The sequence below is a fragment of the Balaenoptera acutorostrata genome, chromosome 4, assembly GCF_949987535.1.
Source record: "Balaenoptera acutorostrata chromosome 4, mBalAcu1.1, whole genome shotgun sequence".
In the NCBI taxonomy this organism is placed as follows: domain Eukaryota; kingdom Metazoa; phylum Chordata; class Mammalia; order Artiodactyla; family Balaenopteridae; genus Balaenoptera; species Balaenoptera acutorostrata.
In genome coordinates, this window is record NC_080067.1 from 91084502 (window position 1) to 91105429 (window position 20928).

A 20928-nucleotide genomic window follows, 5' to 3' on the forward strand; every position below is an offset into this window, starting at 1 on the left:
AAAGGCCATATACGACAAACCCACAGCAAACATCATTCTCAATGGTGAAAAACTGAAAGCACTTCCTCTAAGATCAGGAACAAGACAAGGATGTCCACTCTCGCCACCATTATTCAACACAGTTTTGGAAGTCCTAGCCACGGCAATCAGAGAAGAAAAAGAAATAAAAGGAATACAAATTGGAAAAGAAGAAGTAAAACTGTCACTGTCTGCAGGTGACATGATACTATACATAGTGAATCCTAAAGATGCCACCAGAAAACTACTAGAGCTAATCAATTAATTTGGTAAAGTTGCAGGATACAAAATTAATGCACAGAAATCTCTTGCATTCCTATACGCTAACAACGAAAGATCAGAAAGAGAAATTAAGGAAACAATCCCATTCACCACTGCGACAAAAAGAATAAAATACCTAGGAATAAACCTACCTAAGGAGGTAAAAGACCTGTACGCAGAAAACTATAAGACACTGATGAAAGAAATCAAACATGACACAAACAGATGGAGAGATATACCATGTTCTTGGATTGGAAGAATCAATCTTGTGAAAATGTCTATACTACCCAAAGCAATCTACAGATTCAATGCAATCCCTATCAAATTATGAGTGGCATTTTTTACAGAACTAGAACAAAAAATCTTAAAATTTGTATGGAGACCCCGAATAGCCAAAGCAGTCTTGAGGGAAAAAAACGGAGCTGGAGGAATCAGACTCCCTGACATCAGACTATACTACAAAGCTACAGTAATCAAGACAATATGGTACTGGCACAAAAACAGAAATATAGATCAATGGAACAGGATAGAAAGCCCAGAGATAAACCCACGCACCCACGGTCAACTAATCTATGACAAAGGAGGCAAGGATATACAATGGAGAAAAGACAGTCTCTTCGATAAGTGGTGCTGGGAAAACTGGACAGCTACATGTAAAAGAATGAAATTAGAACACTCCCTAACACCATACACAAAAATAAACTCAAAGTGGATTAGAGACCTAAATGTAAGACCAGACACTATAAAACTCTTGGAGGAAAACATAGGAAGAACATTCTTTGACTTAAATCACAGCAAGATCTTTTTTGATCCACCTCCTAGAGTAATGGAAATAAAAACAAAAATAAACAAATGGGACCTAATGAAACTTCAAAGCTTTTGCACAGCAAAGGAAACCATAAACAAGACGAAAAGACAACCCTCAGAATGGGAGAAAATATTTGCAAATGAAGCAACAGACAAAGGATTAATCTCCAAGATACATGAACAGCTCATGCAGCTCAATAGTAAAAAAACAAACAACCCAATCAAAAAATGGGCAGAAGACCTAAATAGACATTTCTCCAAGAAGACATACAGATGGCCAAGAAGCACATGGAAAGCTGCTCAACATCACTAATTATTAGAGAAATGCAATTCAAAACTACAATGAGGTATCACCTCACACCAGTTAGAATGGGCATCATCAGAAAATCTACAAACAACAAATGCTGGAGAGGGTGTGGAGAAAAGGGAACCCTCTTGCACTGTTGGTGGGAATGTAAATTGATACAGCCACTATGGAGAACAGTATGGAGGTTCCTTAAAAAACTAAAAATAGAATTACCATATAACCCAGCAATCCCACTGCTGGGTATATACCCAGAGAAAACCATAATTCAAAAAGACACATGCACCCCAATGTTCATTGTAGCACTATTTACAATAGCCAGGTCATGGAAGCAACCTAAACGCCCATAGACAGACAAGTGGATAAAGAAGATATGGTACATATATACAATGGAATATTACTCAGCCATAAAAAGGAATGAAATTGGGTCATTTGTAGAGACGTGGATGGATCTAGAGACTCTCATACAGAGTGAAGTAAGTCAGAAAGAGAAAAACAAATATCATATATTAACGCATTTATGTGGAACCTAGAAAAATGGTACAGATGAACTGGTTTGCAGGGCAGAAATAGAGACACAGATGTAGAGAACAAACATATGGACACCAAGGGGCTAAAGTGGGGGGTGTGGGGTGGAGGTGGTGGTGGGATGAATTGGGAGATTGGGATTGATATGTATACACTGATGTGTATAAAATGGATGACTAATAAGAACCTGCTGTATAAAAAAATAAATAACACTCAAAAATTAAAAAATATATATATAAAAAAATAAAATACTGTGTTAGTTTCAGGTATACAGCAAATGATTCAGTTATATACATTTTTTTCAGATTATTTTCCATTTATAGATTATTACAATATATGGAATATAATTCCCTGTGCTATACAGTAAATCCTTGTTGCTTATCTATTTTATGCACAATAGTTTGTATCTGTTAATCCCATACTCCTAATTTGTCCCCTCCTGCTTCCCTCTCCCTTTTGGTAACCATTAATTTGTTTTCTATGTCTGTGAGTCTGTTTCTGTTTCATATACAGATTTATTTGTATTATTTTTTAGATTCCACATATAAGTGATATCATACAATATTTGTCTTTGACTTACTTCACTAAGTATAATATTCTCTAGGTTCATCCATGTTGCTGCAAATGGCAATATTTCATTCTTTTTATGCCTGAGTAATATTCCATTGTATATATATACCATATCTTCTTAAGCCAATCATCTGTTGATGGGTACTTAGTTTGCTTCTATGTCTTGCCTACTGTAAATAGTGATGCTATGAACACTGGGGTAGATGCATCTTTTCGAATTAAGAGTTTTCCTCTTTGCTGGACATACACCCAGAAGTAGGATTGCTGATCATATGGTAGCTCTATTTTCAGTTTTTTAAGGAACATCCATATTGTTTTCCATAGTAGCTACACCAATTTACATTCTCACCAACAGTGTAGGAGGGTTCGCTTTTCTCCGCATCCTCTTCAGCATTTATTATTTGCAGACTTTTTGATGACAGCCATTCTAACTGCTGTGAGAAGATACCTCACCATGGTTTTGATTTGCAACCCTCTAATAATTAGTGATGTTGAACATCTTTTTATATGCCTGTTGGTCAGATGTGTGCCTTCTTTGGTAAAATGTCTATTTAGGTCTTCTGCCCATTTTTTGATTGGGTTGTTTGTTTTTTCGATATTGAGTTGCATGAGCTGTTTGTATATTTTGGATATTAATCCTTTGTCAGTCACATCATCTGCAAATATCTTCTTCCATTCCATATGTTGTCTTTTCGTTTTGTTGATCACAAGACACATTTTTAGGGACTTCCCTGGTGGCGCAGTGTTTAAGAACCCGTCTGCCAATGCAGGGGACACGGGTTCCATCCCTGGTCTGGGAAGATCCCACATGCCATGGAGCAACTAAGCCTGTGTGCCACAACTACTGAGTCTGCACTCTAGAGCCCACGTGCTGAAACTACTGAGCGCATGTGCTGCAACTACTGAAGCCTGCGCGCCTAGAGCCCGTGCTCCGCAACAGAAGAAGCCCCTGCAATGAGAAGCCTGTGCACCACCACAAAGAGTAGCCCCCACTCGCCGCAACTAGAGGAAGCCCACATGCAGCAATGAAGACCCAATGCAGCCAAAAAAAAAAAGAGACATTTTTAGCATATGACATAGTCACGGTAAACAATAAAATTTGTTAGGCTAAAGATTACTTATTTACATAATATACATGAAAACTATATTCATTTTGAAGTTCTATATGACAAACTCTTACCTAGTAGCATTGAGGCAAGTTTTGATCAACCTAGGTTGCTATAATATATGGAATGATGGGTTTCGGAACAATAGTAATAAAAAAATCCTTTAAAACTAAAATGAGAACAAGAGCTTTAGCTAGTTGCATGATAGAATGCCACACAATTATCAGTTTGCTGTGTTGTCACCATCGCTTTGAGAAATATTATATAAAGCAACATCTTTACTTTCTAACACTTTATACCAGTGGTTCTTAAAACTCTTCTGGAACAAAGACTCTTGATAAACTAATGACAGCTCTACCTAGAAAACCTCCCATTTGCATCAAAAATTTTTTTCATAACCCATAGGATGTTTATAATCAGTCACCACCACTGGGTGAAATCCTAATTAAAAATCCCTATTTCTTATAAATACTGAACTAGAATTTACACTTATAATTTTGGTTTATTTATTTATTTGTTTGTTTATTTATTTATTTATTTATTTATGGCTGAGTTGGGTCTTCGTTGCTGTGCGCGGGCTTTCTCTAGTAGCGGTGAGCAGGGGCTACTCTTCGTTGCTGTGCGCAGGCTTCTCATTGCGGTGGCTTGTCTTTGTTGTGGAGCACAGGCTCTAGGGCATGCGGGCTCCAGTAGTTGTGGCACACGGGCTCAGCAGTTGTGGTTCGTGGGCTCTGGAGCACAGGCTCAGTAGTTGTGGCGCACGGGCTTAGTTGCTCCACGACATGTGGGATCTTCCGGGACCAGGGATGGAACCTGTGTCCCCTGCATTGGCAGGCACATTTTTAACCACTGCACCACCAGGGAAGTCCTGATTATGTTGTCTAGTAAGCAAAAATTACTTTTCTGTAAGGAGGGGAATGTTGTACATTTTCAGATGTGTAGAAATAAGTCTTTTTTTTTTATTAAGGAATCCACTTCTACGACTGTCATGAAGCCCAGGCTGAGTTAACAGTGACAAGTTATGGAAGTAACAACATCCCACTCTGGACTTTCTTGTTATAACCACTGTCTTCTCTCTCTAACCTCAACCTCTCTACCTCTGCCTCTCTCTGTCCCTCTACCAGACTCATGACGCCTTAATCCCTGCCCTCCTATTCCTGGAAGATGCCAAAGACAGCTATGTAAGAGGCCTTTTCAGGAGAAGACGACTTCTGTCTTCCCAGAAGACAAAGCCTCTACTATGTTTTATGAGGCAGATAGCAACCCCAAACCACAGACAGGTTGGGACCTGCGCAGGCCTCAATGGAGTAAGTCCATTTTAATATTTAGCCTTCTGATACAATTAATTAGAACTATGAATTAGGTAATATTTGAGTGAAAACTATTAAGGTATTAATATTTATTTAACATTGAACAATGGAAATTTATTAATTTTATAAATACTTACCTCTGAACCTATATATAATAATAGTTAAGATGCACCAAAATACCAGAGATCACTAAAGTTTTAAATCATATTTCATAAACAAAAGTATGCCATTTTTCTACTATCTCATTAAGCACTTAAAAATTATAAATAGGTTCCAAGAGCAGTTAACTACAAGTTTCAGAAAAATATTTTTACCTAAACTCTTTTGATAGTGTTCTTTTGCCTTTTCCCTAAGAGTTCTTGTGTATAGCCTGTCTTTCCTGAAGACCTTACGATCCTCAAGGGGAAAAATTGTTTCTCCGAATGGCAAAAGAGATTGAAAACAGTGAAATATATTATCTGCTAATAAGTTCAAGCTCAAACACCAATTTCTAAGCGGTAGAAGCTTCTTAGGGAGAAATAGGCACAGTGACTGACAGTGTTTCCTTTGCATTAACACCAAAAAAGGGTCATCACCTCTTCTGTGATTAGAACAAGAAAAAGACTACAACATGACTTTGTAAAAAGATATAAGGAAAAATGAATTTCCATGGCACTAAAGATATAAATCAATGAGCAGCTTTACCTATGGAAACTATGAATCACATTTTGCAGTAGAAGTGTGGAATAACAAAATGAATACTAGAACGAAATTTATTATTTAAAATGCAGTACTGGGCTTCCCTGGTGGCGCAGTGGTTGAGAATCTGCCTGCCAATGCAGGGGACACGGGTTCGAGCCCTGGTCTGGGAAGATCCCACATGCCGCAGAGCGGCTGGGCCCGTGAGCCACAACTACTGAGCCTGCGCGTCTGGAGCCTGTGCTCCGCAATGGGAGAGGCTGCGACAGTGAGAGGCCCGCGCACCGCGATGAAGAGTGGCCCCCACTCGCCGGAACTAGAGAAAGCCCTCGCACAGAATCGAAGACCCAACACACCCAAAATAAATAAATAAATAAATAAATTTATAAAATGCAGTACCCCAAGTGTGGGCAGAACAAACATAAACTGCTTTCCATTCTCATTATCATGTCTTAAGACTATTTTCCTACAGGTATCTAGTTATGTGATATCTGAATAACCATTCAGAAGGATTTATACATGCAAAGAGCCAAGGTTGATATTTCTGAGAAATGCTCTGAAAGCCATTATTAAAATTCAAATCCAATTAACAGACATCTAGGTATCACATACTAAAACCTATAAACTTTAGTTTTTTAACCTCACGTTTAACAAAAAAATTAAGACATATAACACCAACTACACATTCATATAATAAACAGGATATCACAAATTAGTACCTCAATAATTATCAAATTTAGATAATAAATGTTACAGTAGCCCTTATGATGGAGGTATTACCTCAGTCTTACAGCAGCTATGAAATCTCTTAAAGACAGAATTTATGTAGGTGAATAGAAACTTGTGTATTTCTGCCTAAAACACCTTGAAAAGACATTAATTGATGTTAGGAATTATTACTATTGAGATTATTATGTATTACTTACCAGGTCCTGAGACCCCATGCACAAAACCAAACGTGCTTTCTTTATCTTCATCACGTATTTTGGGTAGCTTGGAGAAATCCATCATGTTAACTTACCTATGGTAAAAAAAAAAAAAAAAAAAATTAAGTTATAATTACAAACTTTAAAGCAAAAGAACCAACATAGGTAGTGAACTTTGGTGTATTCTTGAGTTATTACCACGTCTTCAAAGTAAAATAGAAAATTCTTAAGATTTGGTTAAAAGTACCTCATTCCTGGATAGTCTATAGTTATTAAAGCTCAGAATTATATATCCGTATGCAAGACATTCAATAGAAAATACCCCATGGAATGTAACAGACTGAATTCTTTCCAACGTCTTATCTAGCCTGACAACATCTTGCCCTCCCATTATTTCTCTGACCTCCTCTCTAACTACTCTTCCCCTTTATCAGGCTGCATAAACACTGAACTCTTTACCATTACTCAAAGCACATACACATTCTGCCTCAGGGTCTTTGTACATGTTGTTCCCCCTGTCTGGAGTACTCTTCTGCCAGATGTCAGCTCCTATATACCTGCTTCAGGTCTTTACTCAAATGTCCCCTTCTCTGAGAGGCTTCTCTGCCTATCTGCCCATCTATTTAAAATACCTCCCCTCCTTCCCTGCTTTATTTTATCAGCTAACAAGTTATATCTTACATTTAAAAAATGTTTAAATGTAAAATCTACCTTTAAAATATTTCTGGGATCATTTTTCCCTTTTTTCTTTTTTTAGCAGAACACAGAATAGTGTAAGAAATTTAGTTCAACTTCTTTACTTTAGAGATGTGCAATCTGAAAAACCCAAACAATGAACTATTCAAGTCCAAATAGAAAACTGGTTGCAGATCCCAAAGTAGAAAGTTTCTATGTAACTGCTGGTCTAACTTATTACTGACAATTTAATAAAGAAGATAAAATATATGTACATTTAAAAAGCTAAATAATGTCTCCAAACAACCATAAAGTAAAGATCACAGGTCAATATGTAATAAAGTACCAAATAATACACACTTATTTACTAAAAGTTCAAAGATTAGAATGTTTGGGGAAAACATCTTGAAGGTCAGGTAGAATTAGCATAGGTAAAGAAGGAGAGCAAAAGGCATTTCAGGTGGGGAAATAACGAGAACAAAAGAAGGGAAATAAAAATTTCAGGAACAGTTAACAGACCAGCCTGACTGGAATAAAAGGTTTATGTTATGGCAACAGTGAGAAATAAGGATTAGAGAGACTTAATTTGTGGGTCTTGAAATGAATGCCTAGTGGACTTTATCCTACAAACAATAGGAAATAACCGAAGATTGAGGGAGAACTGTTATGAGAAGAATGATGTTTAACCAATCTAACGTTAAGTAGGGGAAGGGATGCAGGCATGAAGAGAAGTTGAAAAGCTCTGGAAATAGTTATGGGTTGAGTGTCAATATGTTACCAGAGTTGTCACCAGACCCTTGCTCAAAACCCACCAACCCTCCTTGGAATAGGAACTAACATATATCTTTAATCACAGGGTCTGGACACAAAGAAAGGAAGCTATAGGAAGAGAAAAACAAAAACCGGATAGAACCAGCTGAAACCAAGATGGCGATGAATCTGAACTCCAAGAGACCCCGAGTCTCTTTCTACACTGATTTTACTACATTAGTGTACTAAATGACACACCTACCAGCGGCCGTGACTGGAAGTCACTGACCAAAAAAGGACAGAAAAGTGGTGGCATCCCATTTCCAGGAAAACCTGCCTCTTTCCCAGAAAACTAATGCATATGCATCCCCATCATTAGTCTCACTCCTTCCCCCCATTATCCTTATTCCTTAAAAGCAAATCCGGCTTGCCATTAAGGCGAGAACTTGATTTGTGAACTAAGTTCCCACTTATCCATTCTCTGGCCATTGAATAAAGCTTCTGTTGCTTCAATTTCCGCTTTGGTTTCATTTTTGGGCTGCTGGAACCCTAATGGAAAAAAACCTTCTCTGTGGAGGCAGAGGGCCTCAGTGGGCTAGGGCCCGAGCAGGGGTCCATACAACTTAACTGGTAACAAATGGACTCAATTTATTAAATGTTTACTGAGCTCCTACCAAGGAAAAGGTACTGTGTTAAACTTAGGGAATAAAGACTATGAATAAAAGGAGATTTCACTGGCTTTAAACAACTGTACCATAAAACAAAATTACTTAAGTGTTCAAAATGGCAACACATTGGGAGCAAAGGAGAAATTGATTCAGATGTGGGAAAAGTGTAAACCAATGGGGATGAGTTAGGGGAACAGGTAACTGGAAAGTAAGTTTCAAGGCTGAGTTGAGTCCAGATAGAAAGAATACAGAAAGAGAGGAAAATCAAACCCTGAGGCTTAGGTATTAAATCAGGCAGGGTAGAGTGGTGTTTTTCAGTCTTTCCGGAGTCATTGAAGGACGGCTACAGAACCCTACACTCCTTGGAATACAATTTGTAATCCATTAACCAAGGTATCAAAGAATTCCAGAGGGGAGTGTAACAATACAGTCATTAACAGTGGATTTCTGGTTTGATACACTTAGTGCCTTCAGAAGGGGGATGGTGTACAGGGATAACAGGGAAGAATTAAAGAGTGATTAAAGAAACAAGCAAGAGTAAAAACAATTAAAGATCAAAACCATATGGTGATTCACTTTGTTATACAGCAGAAACTAACACAACATTGTAAAGCAATTATACTCCAATAAAGATGTTAAAAAACAAAAAACACCACATGGCGATATGGGAGATCTTCCAAGTGAAGAATATGATCAAAGGGGCAAGAAAAGTACCAATATCTTAAAGATGGTATCAGTGATAAGGTAGAGACTATCATCATTTTGGTCGTTTATTGATAAAGATGAAGTTAGTGTATAAGTCCTTGGAAATCATGGAAAAATAATAATAAATCTGATATTACAGTCACAAATGTCAGTGTAAAGGAGGCAAGGATTTTGGTGTCAGTAGGAAAATTGGAGGAAGGGCAAGTTGAGGGAGGAAGTAAAGAAAAGGGGAAACTGGTTTACAGGATTTTCCAGCCTCCTAAAGATGCAGAAGGGAACTGTTGAGTAAGTAGGAATGGGACTGCAAAAGATTAGAATATAAAAAGATGAAAGTTTTTCTAGAAACTACTTAGATAACAGGGGAAAAAACAAAGTTTAAAGATAAGCATTTATTTGGGAAATGGGTTGGGCAAAGTCTTCAAAGAAGTACTAAACAAGCAAAGGACGTCAAATTTTAATCTCCAGAAAATCAAAGATTTTCAAAGTCAGAAGAGAATTTTATAATAATACAGTCTATGTTCTTCCCCAAATATGGGTATTTCCTATGATACATGATCATCTGCCTATTAAAGTGGAAATATCATGAAATATTGAGTCAGCAGGCTTAGGAAATATCCTGATTCTACCAGTGACATGCTGCAGGAGATCTTGGACAAATCAAAATCTCTTAATATCTTCATTTGAAAAACACGAGTACCACCTACCCTGGGGCTATGATTAAATTACAGTTTGTCAAAATGTTCCTTGTGAGATGTAAAATGCTCACAAAAAATTCATCTGTAATACCTACCATTTAAACAGGGCTTCAATTTTGAAAAAGCCATTCTATTTTTAGAAATCGCCTCTTAGAGAGTTGTTTTGTATCCAACCTAAATCTACTTCCCCAACTTCTACCCTCTGGCCATTTCCTCCAACTACTGTAGCCACACAGAGTATCTTCCCTCCCCAAGTAATTCTCTTTGGTGTCTTCAACTGCCCCTCAAAGGACAGCCTTTTTCAGATCTTTCTCCCCTGAGGCTACCCTCTTCTGGAAGTATTCAGGATGTCAATGTTTCTTTGAAAACAGAACAAACAAAATTAAAAACTGTATTCTAAATGTCATATGAGTAAGTTCTGAAGAGTACCACTTTCATCTGTTCTGGCTGCTTTCTTTTTATTGAGAAACAGAGACCAAGGCTTTGAGTCAGACAAATGGAGTCTGAAATTATAAATTGTGCCCTTGAGCAAATCAAATTCTTTCAACCTTTTGAGACTCATTTCATCTGTAAAATCTACTGGGACTGTTGTGACGCACCTAACAGTAAGCCTAACAGAAAAGTATTACTGATGACTACTAACTTTATTCTGTTAGTACAAGCTAATATTGCCTATATTTCTAAAAAGAACCTAACATATTCTTATCTTCTTGTTATATGAACCAAATCTAGTCAAGTGGCTAGTTTTTTTCTTAGCTATTATGTGTATTTTACCATAACTTTATTTTCTAAAACTAAGTAGATTTTATTTTAAGCATCAATGATATGCCAGGTGCTGTATCATAGATTGAAAATACAGTGGAGTAAGAATAGTTACAATAGGGTAACAAATGTGCTCTCCTAGAGCAGTGCAGAGTGATTTAGAAGAGGCATCTAACCTTGACTTGGGCAGGACAAGAGTGACTTAGAGGAGGCTAAGCTGAAACTTGAAAGATGAGGAGGCATTAGAGTATACAGTAGAACTTTCTTACAGATGCTTTAAATCTCCTAGGGTTCATGAAGGTGTTCTAGAATGTTCATGAGGCAATAACAGTATCTGTTCTGATTTTTAAACACAGGTGTTTACATACTTTCCCTTTTAAACAACAACAAGAGCCTCCAAATGTATGAGCAATAATTAGTGGAAATCAAATGAGTTTGTTCATGATTCAGCTGCCTTGTGGATTTATCACTCAGCTGGATAATCCTAGCCACCATAGGAAACTGATGATTCTACAGTTTTAAACTTTATTTTTAGGCATATATTGTTTAATTTATGCCAAAGGCAGCAGGCATTAGGAACAGTGATATCAAACTAATAAGTGAACCAAGAGCCTAAGTGATAATACTATAAATTCACTTAAATATGCTTTTCACCAGATCCACAAATTTCCATTCATCTGATTAATATTCTTAGAGCAAATCAAGATGATTCTACTTTTTAAAAAGTCAGTGTTGGGCTTCCCTGATGACACAGTGGCTGAGAATCTGCCTGCCAATGCAGGGTTCGAGCCCTGGTCTGGGAAGATCCCACATGCCGCGGAGCAACCAGGCCCGTGAGCCACAACTACTGAGCCTGCGTGTCTGGAGCCTGTGCTCTGCAACAAGAGAGGCCGCGATAGTGAGAGGCCAGTGCACCGCGATGAAGAGTGGCCCCTGCTTGCCACAACTAGAGGAAGCCGTGGCACAGAAACGAAGACCCAACACAGCCAAAAATAAATTTAAAAAAAAAAGTCAGTGTTTACAACAGCCAAGATATGGAAGCAACCTAAATGCCCATCAATAGATAAATAGGTAAAGAAGATGTGGTATACAAATATAATGGAATATTTCTCAGTTATAAAAAAGAACGAAATCTTGCCATTTTCAACAACATGGACCTAGAGGGTATTATGCTTAGTGAAATAAGTCAGACAGAAAAGGACAAATACTGCATGAGTTCACTTAAATGTGTAATCTAAAAAACAAAACAGGACTTCCCTGGTGGCCCAGTGGTTAAGACTCCGCACTTCCGCTGCCAGGGGGCACAGGTTCCATCCCTGGTCGGGGAACTAAGATCCCGCATGCTGCACTGCGCAGCCAAAAGAAAAACAAAACAAAACAAAACAAATGAAGAAACATAACAAAACACAAACAGAGTCATGGATACAGAGAACAAACAGGTGGTTGCCAGAGGGGAAAGAGGTGGGGGAAGGAAAGAAATGCGAGATTAAGAGGTACAAGCTTCCAGTTGCAAAATGAATGAGTCACAGGCATGAATGTACAGTGTGGGGAATATAGTCAATAAGTATAAAACTGGAAGGAAAAAAAAAGTCAATGTTAAGAGGAGAAAAACATGATGATGGTCACAAGTAATTTAGCTTTTTGTACACCATTGTATGATATGCAGAGAAGTGGTTACAAATACATTCAAAAACCAGCTCTTAACACATCTTTCATGATAAAATAAGAAAATTATGAAAACACCAGTTTTTAAAGTATAAAATGTAGGAATTCCAAGCACTTTTGTCCATTTTTGATGCTTCAACATGTTAAATTTTAATCTCGGCTTCAGCAACTCAGACCTTTATATTTGCTGTGCCCTGCCTAGAATGTCTTTTCCTCACTCTCATGAAATAGTCCCTCTCTTCCCATTGTCATCCTCGATGCTCTTACCCTGCTTTTCTTCATAGAACTTTTGACTACCTGAAAGAATATTTTTTCTTTTTAATTTACTTGTTTACTGTGTTTAGTATAAGCATCTGTATCACTCCCTAGAATACTTAGTTTCATGAGGGTAAAGAAAACAGTGCCTGGGCAAAGAAAATAAGCACTCAGTGAATAGTTACTGAATAACTTCATACCCCCTAATACCATCTCCATTTTACAAATGTGGAAACTGAAGAATGGAGGTGTAAGTTACTTTGCCCAAGATCACAAAACCAGCAAACAGTAAAGGTGGGATTATGAACCGAGGCAGTCTGACTCCAAAGCCTATGCTCTTTAAGCACTGCACTCTGCCTCCTCAATTAACTAGGCTGATTTCTATTGTATACATCTAAACAATCCTATGTGGTACAGAGGACAATAGTCTCTACCTCAAGACTGTATGTTTTATCTTATTAGACACAGAGCTGCAACATTCAGATTCCACTTCAAGGAAGTGGATAGCCAACAGCTGTCAGCCCTTCAGGGTCGGCCTCAGATGCAGAGAGCTGCCTTGCCCACATTCACACCCTTCACAGAGCAACCTGCACCGGGTGACTCAGCAAAGTGGGGGTATAAAGAAAGGCCCAGCCCTATCACCCCAATGCGGGACATGTCACAAGCAATAAATGCTCACTCCAGATCATCCCCCCTGGTCAGCTGAGGCTTTGTCAGGCTTGCATTGCATTTGCACTTCTTTCCCAGACCAACTCTGTTTCCGTCCCCTTCCTTTCACATGTGTTGATCCTTAAGAAAATCTTATACACCAGACTCCCAGACTCCTTTTAGACATCTGATTCCAGAGAACCTTAAATACTTACAATGAACAAACTGAATAATTACTCCCTGGATAACTGAAACTTAGACTCATACTTGAAGCACTACAATTTTTGGCCTGTTTTCTGTCTTAGTAATCTTGTAATTAGTTACTTTGTGAAATGGAAAAAACAATACAAAAGTGGGTTTAGAAAGCACGGCCCAATAGGCAATTCTCTGGCTAAGGTTCCCATACAACGGAAGCCTTAGTTTCTGAAAGGAACTTGCTCCTCCTCCTTCAACATAAACCTTAGATACAGCCCATCACCAGTAGTCACAGGAAAAGAAGTCTGAAGTACTATTTTCTGATATTGGAAAATATGTTTTCCTGGTCCATAAGTTTCAGGCTCCAACCTCTTAACAGTTAAACACTTTGAGAAACTTCCAAGGATCAGTCCAAGGTAACAGGCTTTCTTGAACATTAAAATCTGCAATTCCCACAGCACAGATATAAGGATATACACACACACACACACACACACATATATATATATAGATAATATACTTCTAAAGCTTTTTCATCAAAGCACCCCAGTTGCAGAAAAACAAGTAAGCACTAAAGTAATAAATACCTCCCCACCACTTCCCCAGAATCTTGACAGACAACAGGATGCTACAGCAGTCTACTGTAAGCAGCCAAATTTGTCTGCTCTTATTTACCCTCTTAATCCAAACAAGTTTGCCCTCTACTTCATCATATACAATGTGTGTTTTACAAGAAAAGTATGGAAGTGTTTCCTCCCCACAAATAAAATAAAAACGATAAATTAGGTAGACATATTATATTGACAACCACTGAATAGGGCAAAGCATATAGCAGTTTGATAGACATGGTCATACAACATACTAATTTGTATCCATTAACCACCCTTCATTGTTATCTATGAAAAGAGTGAAAATAAAAATACCGCACTAAAATCTTCTGCTTCACTACTGAATGCTTATGTCTCTATGTGAAAAAGCACAGGCCTTTTTTCTTTTTTTGGCCATGCGCACGGCTTACGGGATCTCAGTTCCCCAACCAGGGACTCAACCCATGCCCTCGGCAGTGAAATCGTGGAGTCCTAGCCACTGGGCTGCCAAGGAATTCCCAGCGTAGGCTTTCAAAAATGTTAAGACAACAACCTCCCAAAACAGTTTAACTTGCTATAAGCAAATGATACTGCAAGTCAGATTATACTGAAAGTTAATCTTATGCCAAATGTCCATAAGATCCAAACTATCATGATATGATTTAATCCTACATGAAGTTTTATGTGCTATGTAATAACTCCTTTCTAATACGATATGCAGCTATCATTGTTGCTTTCAATCGTTTAAAAAATAAAAGCATGATATTTACTTTAAAAACAGCTGCTTTCACGAAAACAATGTGTTATATGTACCTGCGCTCATAGAGAAATCAACTCGATTATATTTTTAAAATTGGCTTTAGCTGTTGGACTCCTCTTTTAAGGATAAAGAGTAAATGCAATTAAAACCAAGCTTCTAGGGACTTTCTTGTGGCGCAGTGGTTAAGAATCCGCCTGCCAATGCAGGGGACACGGGTTCAATCCCTGGTCTAGGAAGATCTCACATGCCGCGGAGCAACTAAGCCCGTGCGCCACAACTACTGAGGCTGCACTCTAAAGCCTGTGAGCCACAACTACTGAAACCCACACACCGCAACTACTGAAGCCCGCGCTCCACAACAAGAAGCCACTGCAATGAGAAGCACATGAACCGCAAAGACGAATAGCCCCCACACACCGCAACTAGAGAAAAGCCCGCACACAGCAATGAAGACCCAATGCAGCCAAAAAAAAAAAAAAATCCAAAATTCTAATAGTCATAAACTGTAACCACCCCCCATATTTGTGAAAGATTTAAAAAAACCCCAAAAAACAAAAAACCCTGCTGTAGAAGGGGAAAAATCCAGATAGCACAGGCAACCATCCGATCTAATGAGTCACCAGTCTCTCCCCCAAACGCTGCAGAACACTGCAGTGGCAAATCACAACACCAGAGGCCCAGTTTTGTTCCTTCTGTTTTACAAGATCCCTTACAAATTGCTACTGGTTAATGCACTATACCTAGCAATTTCATTAGTCGAGAAATGTTTTCACTACCAGTCTTGGATGATACAATTGTTGGAGGCAAGGGTAAGGTGTTATGTAAAAGCTAAATACCAAGGTTCTAAGACAATATTTATTTACATACAAAATCCTTAATTGATACCAGGGCACTTCATTGATACTTAACATAACGCTTGGAAATATACATCCTACCCAACTGACTGAAGACTATATTTGGAAATAATAGATTTTTTTTTTTTAAGATGAAGAAGAATCTAGTTGATTAAAAGCAAATACTTATTTTCATACACAGTTTACCTTCTTGGAGAAAGGCATCAAGAATCTGTCTAATATTTTTATGCTTGCTATAAATTATAACGAAAGTTATCGAATTGGTAGAATTCCAGCTAATAGCACTACCTTATATTCATATAGTACAAAATCATTTTGTGAAGCACTTTTCTATTCATTTTATTTAACCTACCTCCCTAGCAACACCATTAGAAAGGCTTATGTGGCAGATTACTGACTAGCATAACTAGTTCCCCCTTTTTACCTTGTTAGGAAAACCCTAAATTGGTTCAAATTTTGGTAGACACATCAAGGTAATTCCAGGTCCCCTGTCAATGACTGGTTTGGAAATGAGCATGTTATGATGTTCTGACCAATAAGGGGTAAGGCAAAGTCTACTGGGGAGCTTCTGGGAATGATTTCTTTGCTCTCTTAAAATACACAGGCCATGAAAAACACTTTTTCCCTTGGGATCTGGTCATCTGCATGGGACATGCAGCCATCTTGGGACCTTGAAAGAAGCAAATCTAAGCAGACAGGCCACTTTGCTAAGGACAGCAAAACTGAAAGACAGAAAGCATCTGGGTCCTTGTTGCCTTTATAACATTACAGAAAGGAGAGGATTTCAAGAATAAATATTTTTATATGGAATACATATTTCATGGTGTTATTTTTTAAAAAATGGATAGGCCAAAAGGCTAAGAATAAAGGCAACTATAAGGTCATTACTTAAGTAGTTCACAAAAAATTACTTGAGATGGACTACAAGGAAATATGCAGACAAAAGTGGGAATCAGAGTAGAGAAGTATAGAAAGATCACAGATGGCAAACTGGACGAACAGAATCAGAAAACATTTATTCCTACTACAATAAAAGTTTTTGAGGGCACACACAGATAACACCCTTTCACTTATTAAAATACAACTAATCCTGTAAAAGAAACAGTAAAGATAAAAGCTAGGGTAGACAATTAAGCTGGGAATAGAATTCAAATCTTATTGGCTACATATTCTTATGCTTTGATGACAAGCTTATCCATAAACAATTTTGATAGCATTTCTAGAAATAAACAATCACAGATTCCTTTCACTTCAAAATTTTATAAATAAAATTGGGTTATACTGAGGTGATAATCCAAAGCACTAACCAGAATAACAAAATACTGTATTTAGTGTACAAGTTCTATGGTTTCAATTTATAGGCTAGAAGCCTACGACTAATGGTAGAACTGTCAGATGAACAGACTCAAGTATCCCTGCCTTCAAGGAGCATAAATTTATCATTTTCTTACCCTCTTCCCTCCATATAGCATGGAGCCTTGCACAGCAGTAACTCAATAAAATGTTCTGATATTAAAAACAGATAAACTACTACTTGTTAAGCACATATCACACTCCGGGCATTATGTTAAAAAATAAACACATCTCATTTAACCCTTAACAACAGTCCTAGGAGGCAGGTATTGTTTGATTAGGAAACAGGTTTTGAGACTTTAAGCAACCCACTCAAGATTAGAGCTATGGAGTGGAGAAGCCCAAATTTAGTCTGATTTTAACATCTAAGCATTTATAATAATAACAAATAATTCAAAAGACCTTATTTAGACAGTAGCTTTAACCTCTATTACCTTAAAAAAAAAAAAAAAGCCCAGGATGCCTCTTTTCCATTATTAACTGACTCTATGTTAGAATGGCAAAGAATAATATGCAGGCAAAACGGAGAAGATGAAAAAGAGATGACATAACAGATCATTCACAAACTAAAGAGCAAGTAGTAAAACAACCAAGAATTGACTGTTTCTAGAATATCCATCTCCTAAAGAACTAAGATTTTTAAAGAACAACACACAGTGCTGTGTTTTATTAATGCCTAGAGCTTTATAACACAAACATAAATAACTGATAATAATAGTAAAAATAAATTTAACTGTGAAGTAAATGGGCATATTTGGAACTAATAAGAATATTAATGAAAACAGACCCAATATAATTTTGCTACAGGGAATAGTAGTAGAAAATTTCTGGTTAATAGACTGTCATAAATTTGGAATAATAAAGTTACCTGAAACAGTATCTGAGAAATTCCTCTTATTTTTCTTATAAGATAAAACTTATTAAAGAGTTAAAAGTTATAGTGAAGCTAACATTAATATCCCATAAGACTTCTATGTGAATTTTTAGAATATTTCTTGATTTCAGGTTACAAAGAAAAAAACGAGTCACTGATTTTATATTTTAACTTACCAAGAACGTAAACAGCCAAGAAGATAGCTAAATGATACAAACAGTAAAGAAAATAAGCATTTGTTACATACTTTTGCTTAAAATTTATTTTCAGAAGCAATATGCTTATAATTTTAAAAATACCCAAAGAAAAGTCTCACAACTTGAATATTGTTGACTTTGATGTTATTTCCTCACAATTTTTTATATAATTGTAATCAATACTGTAATACAACTTTACATATTTTAATAAGTATCATCTTAAACTGTATGATAGTACATTAAATGGATACCATAGTTTATTTAATAATTCTCTTTAAACTACAGTACTCCACTTTTTGTTATTTATATTTTTTATGGCTTCCCATTTTTTGCTATTTTTATTTTTTACGTTTTGCTAGTATACTTTCATTCACTTTAACTTACTGACTAGGTGAAGCCAAGGTAAGGCAACCAACCAAGGATTCATATGAATCCTCTTATGCTGCTGTCTCACAAGAGCAATTCTTACATACACACTCTCCTACCTAGAAGTACTACCATATTTCATCTAATCTAAGATACCATCAATTATAACATATTCCTTTATTTGATGTACTACTAAGAGAAAAACCAACACATTAAACTAAGGCACTCCAGAAACTGCAGGACAGACACTAACTTCAAAGGTATGAGATATGGGGGGAAAAAAGTATGTCCTAGAAATGATAATATATGGTATTAGAACTAAATACAGCACAATAATGTTTATATATAAAGTGGTCAGACTTGCCAACCTTTATTGGAATAAAAACGTAAGAAACAGAAAAACAAGATCTCTGAACTGCTAGAATGACAGTCTTAAAGCTTCTGCACATTGCAAGAGAACTTTGTATAGTCTTATTGACTCAATTTATGCACAATTAAATATATTACCTAATATTTTAGACCACTGCAGATTTAAAGTAACAAATCATTAAAGAGCTACACTCAAAGAATAAATAGAAGAGACAAGGAAAGATTTTATGAATTGATTAATGGCCATGAGAATGACCTATAAGCATCAAAGAAAGGTCAATTTGGGTTTATTATTTTGTAAGAAATGTGGGAAGCAATTTGGCAATACATAAGACCTTTAAAAATTTTCAAACCTTTTGATTTGTAAATTGTACTTCTGGAAGTATATCTGACATGTGGATAAGGATTTATTTATATATGTGTTATTTATTTATTTATGTTTTATTTATTTATTTATTTATTTATTTCTGCCTGCCTGCCTGCACTGTGCGGCTTGTGGGATCTTAGTTCTCCAACCAGGAAATGAACCCGAGCCCTCAGCAGTGAAAGCATGGAGTCCTAACCACTGGACCGCCAGGGAATTCCCTATGTGTTTATTTTAACATTATAATAGTGAAAAACTAGAAATATTTTTAAAATTCAATAATGATAAAAAATGAAGTATTAGTTTATTTCAAATCCTACAGTCTTCCCCCCCAAAAGTATTTAATAATAACAATAACAATAATAATAATAATGAAATTTCTGGGGTTAAACAGTCTATATAACTCCAGGTTCACATTGCCAAGGACTGTCCTTAACAAATTTTCTTCTGAGAGGATCCTTACTCTTCATGGGCTTTGAGCATTGCAATGGCTTTTAGGCTTTTGGATAGGTTTTCTCAGGCCTATGAGTTGCTTGTAATTATTTTTTTTAAATGCCAACAGTCTTGTATGACAACTATCCCTTTCAAAAGCAGTCAACCCAGAAATTTTATGACTACTTAAAAATAAACTATTGCTCAAAATACCTAGAAACTTCTCTTGAAAACTGCCTACAATTACCATACCACTCTTTTGAATGTTAACTGAGAAATTTCCTTGACTGCTTTGCCAAGAAAACACATCATGAGCAGGCCAAACACAAGCAATGCACGTATTTGAGAATGAGAGAATGATATACACAGGAGAAGAGTCAGCATCAGCAGTGTTGCAGTAAAAATGCTACTACACCTTGTGTTATAAAATCATGCTTACATATTCAAACGGATCTGTCCTGTCATTTATTTCATGGACGGGATAGAAAAGAAAGAAGATTCACAAACTGTGCGAAGGCTTATTAACTCAATGCTTAAAAGGAACCATCACCCTAACTAGGTTTACCTCCAACTCAGGAATTCATAAAATCTCTGCAATAAAATAAAAATATGACATAAAGCATAAACTGGGGACAAAAGAGGAAAAGAACGCTGCTTAATATACATAGGTGAAAAAACACTTCACAGTCTGGATTTAAAGATATGACTTCAGTCAAAGTCCACAGACTGAATTCAGAGGGCAAGAAATTTGCATTTCTAACAGTCTGCCTAGTATTCTATGATTAATAACAACCAGGGTTTATTTAACTAAATTGGCTGTGGGGAGAGAAGGACTTAAATCACAGATGGAGGTTTTCAATAGTATGGTTTGCTAAGGAATTAACTTCCAGTTCCCCCTGGTATGTGCTCACAGCCTTCAATATTGTTCTTCTGTAGCATTTACCACTGCTGTGATTAAAAATCTGGGAACAGAATTTTTCAGTGTCTGTCTCTACTGCCAGACTTTAAGTGTGAGGAAAACAGGGACCACACCTGCTTTCTTCAACGAGTACCCCAATTAGATAGTAAAGCGCCTTGACACATAGTAGGCAATTACTAAATATTGCTCAGAGACAGTGCTGGCAAAGGTGTGTGGGAAATAGGCACATGCCTTCACTGACTGAAAACTGATACAACCCCTTCGAAGTGCACTGAATATACATTCGGGCCTAATGCCCAACGACCAAGGTTTTAAAAATCAGTATTT

General features: G+C 36.9%; 1 protein-coding gene across 3 annotated transcripts in view; it reads right to left on the reverse strand.

Annotated features, from left to right (window-relative positions):
- The window catches only part of ATP6V1A (ATPase H+ transporting V1 subunit A), a 58715-nt gene that overhangs the window by 24239 nt on the left and 13548 nt on the right, over nt 1–20928 (reverse strand). The window contains exons 2-3 of one of the 3 annotated variants that reach the window (XM_057545033.1): nt 18131–18157; nt 6509–6603 (exon numbers count right to left, since the gene is read on the reverse strand). In XM_057545033.1, the coding sequence (XP_057401016.1) occupies nt 6509–6593 (85 nt within the window). In that variant the 5' untranslated portion in view covers nt 6594–6603; nt 18131–18157. Of the gene's footprint in view, nt 1–6508; nt 6604–7219; nt 7306–18130; nt 18158–20928 lie in introns of those variants that run through there. The other 2 variants (XM_057545034.1, XM_057545032.1) reach the window with 2 other exon arrangements.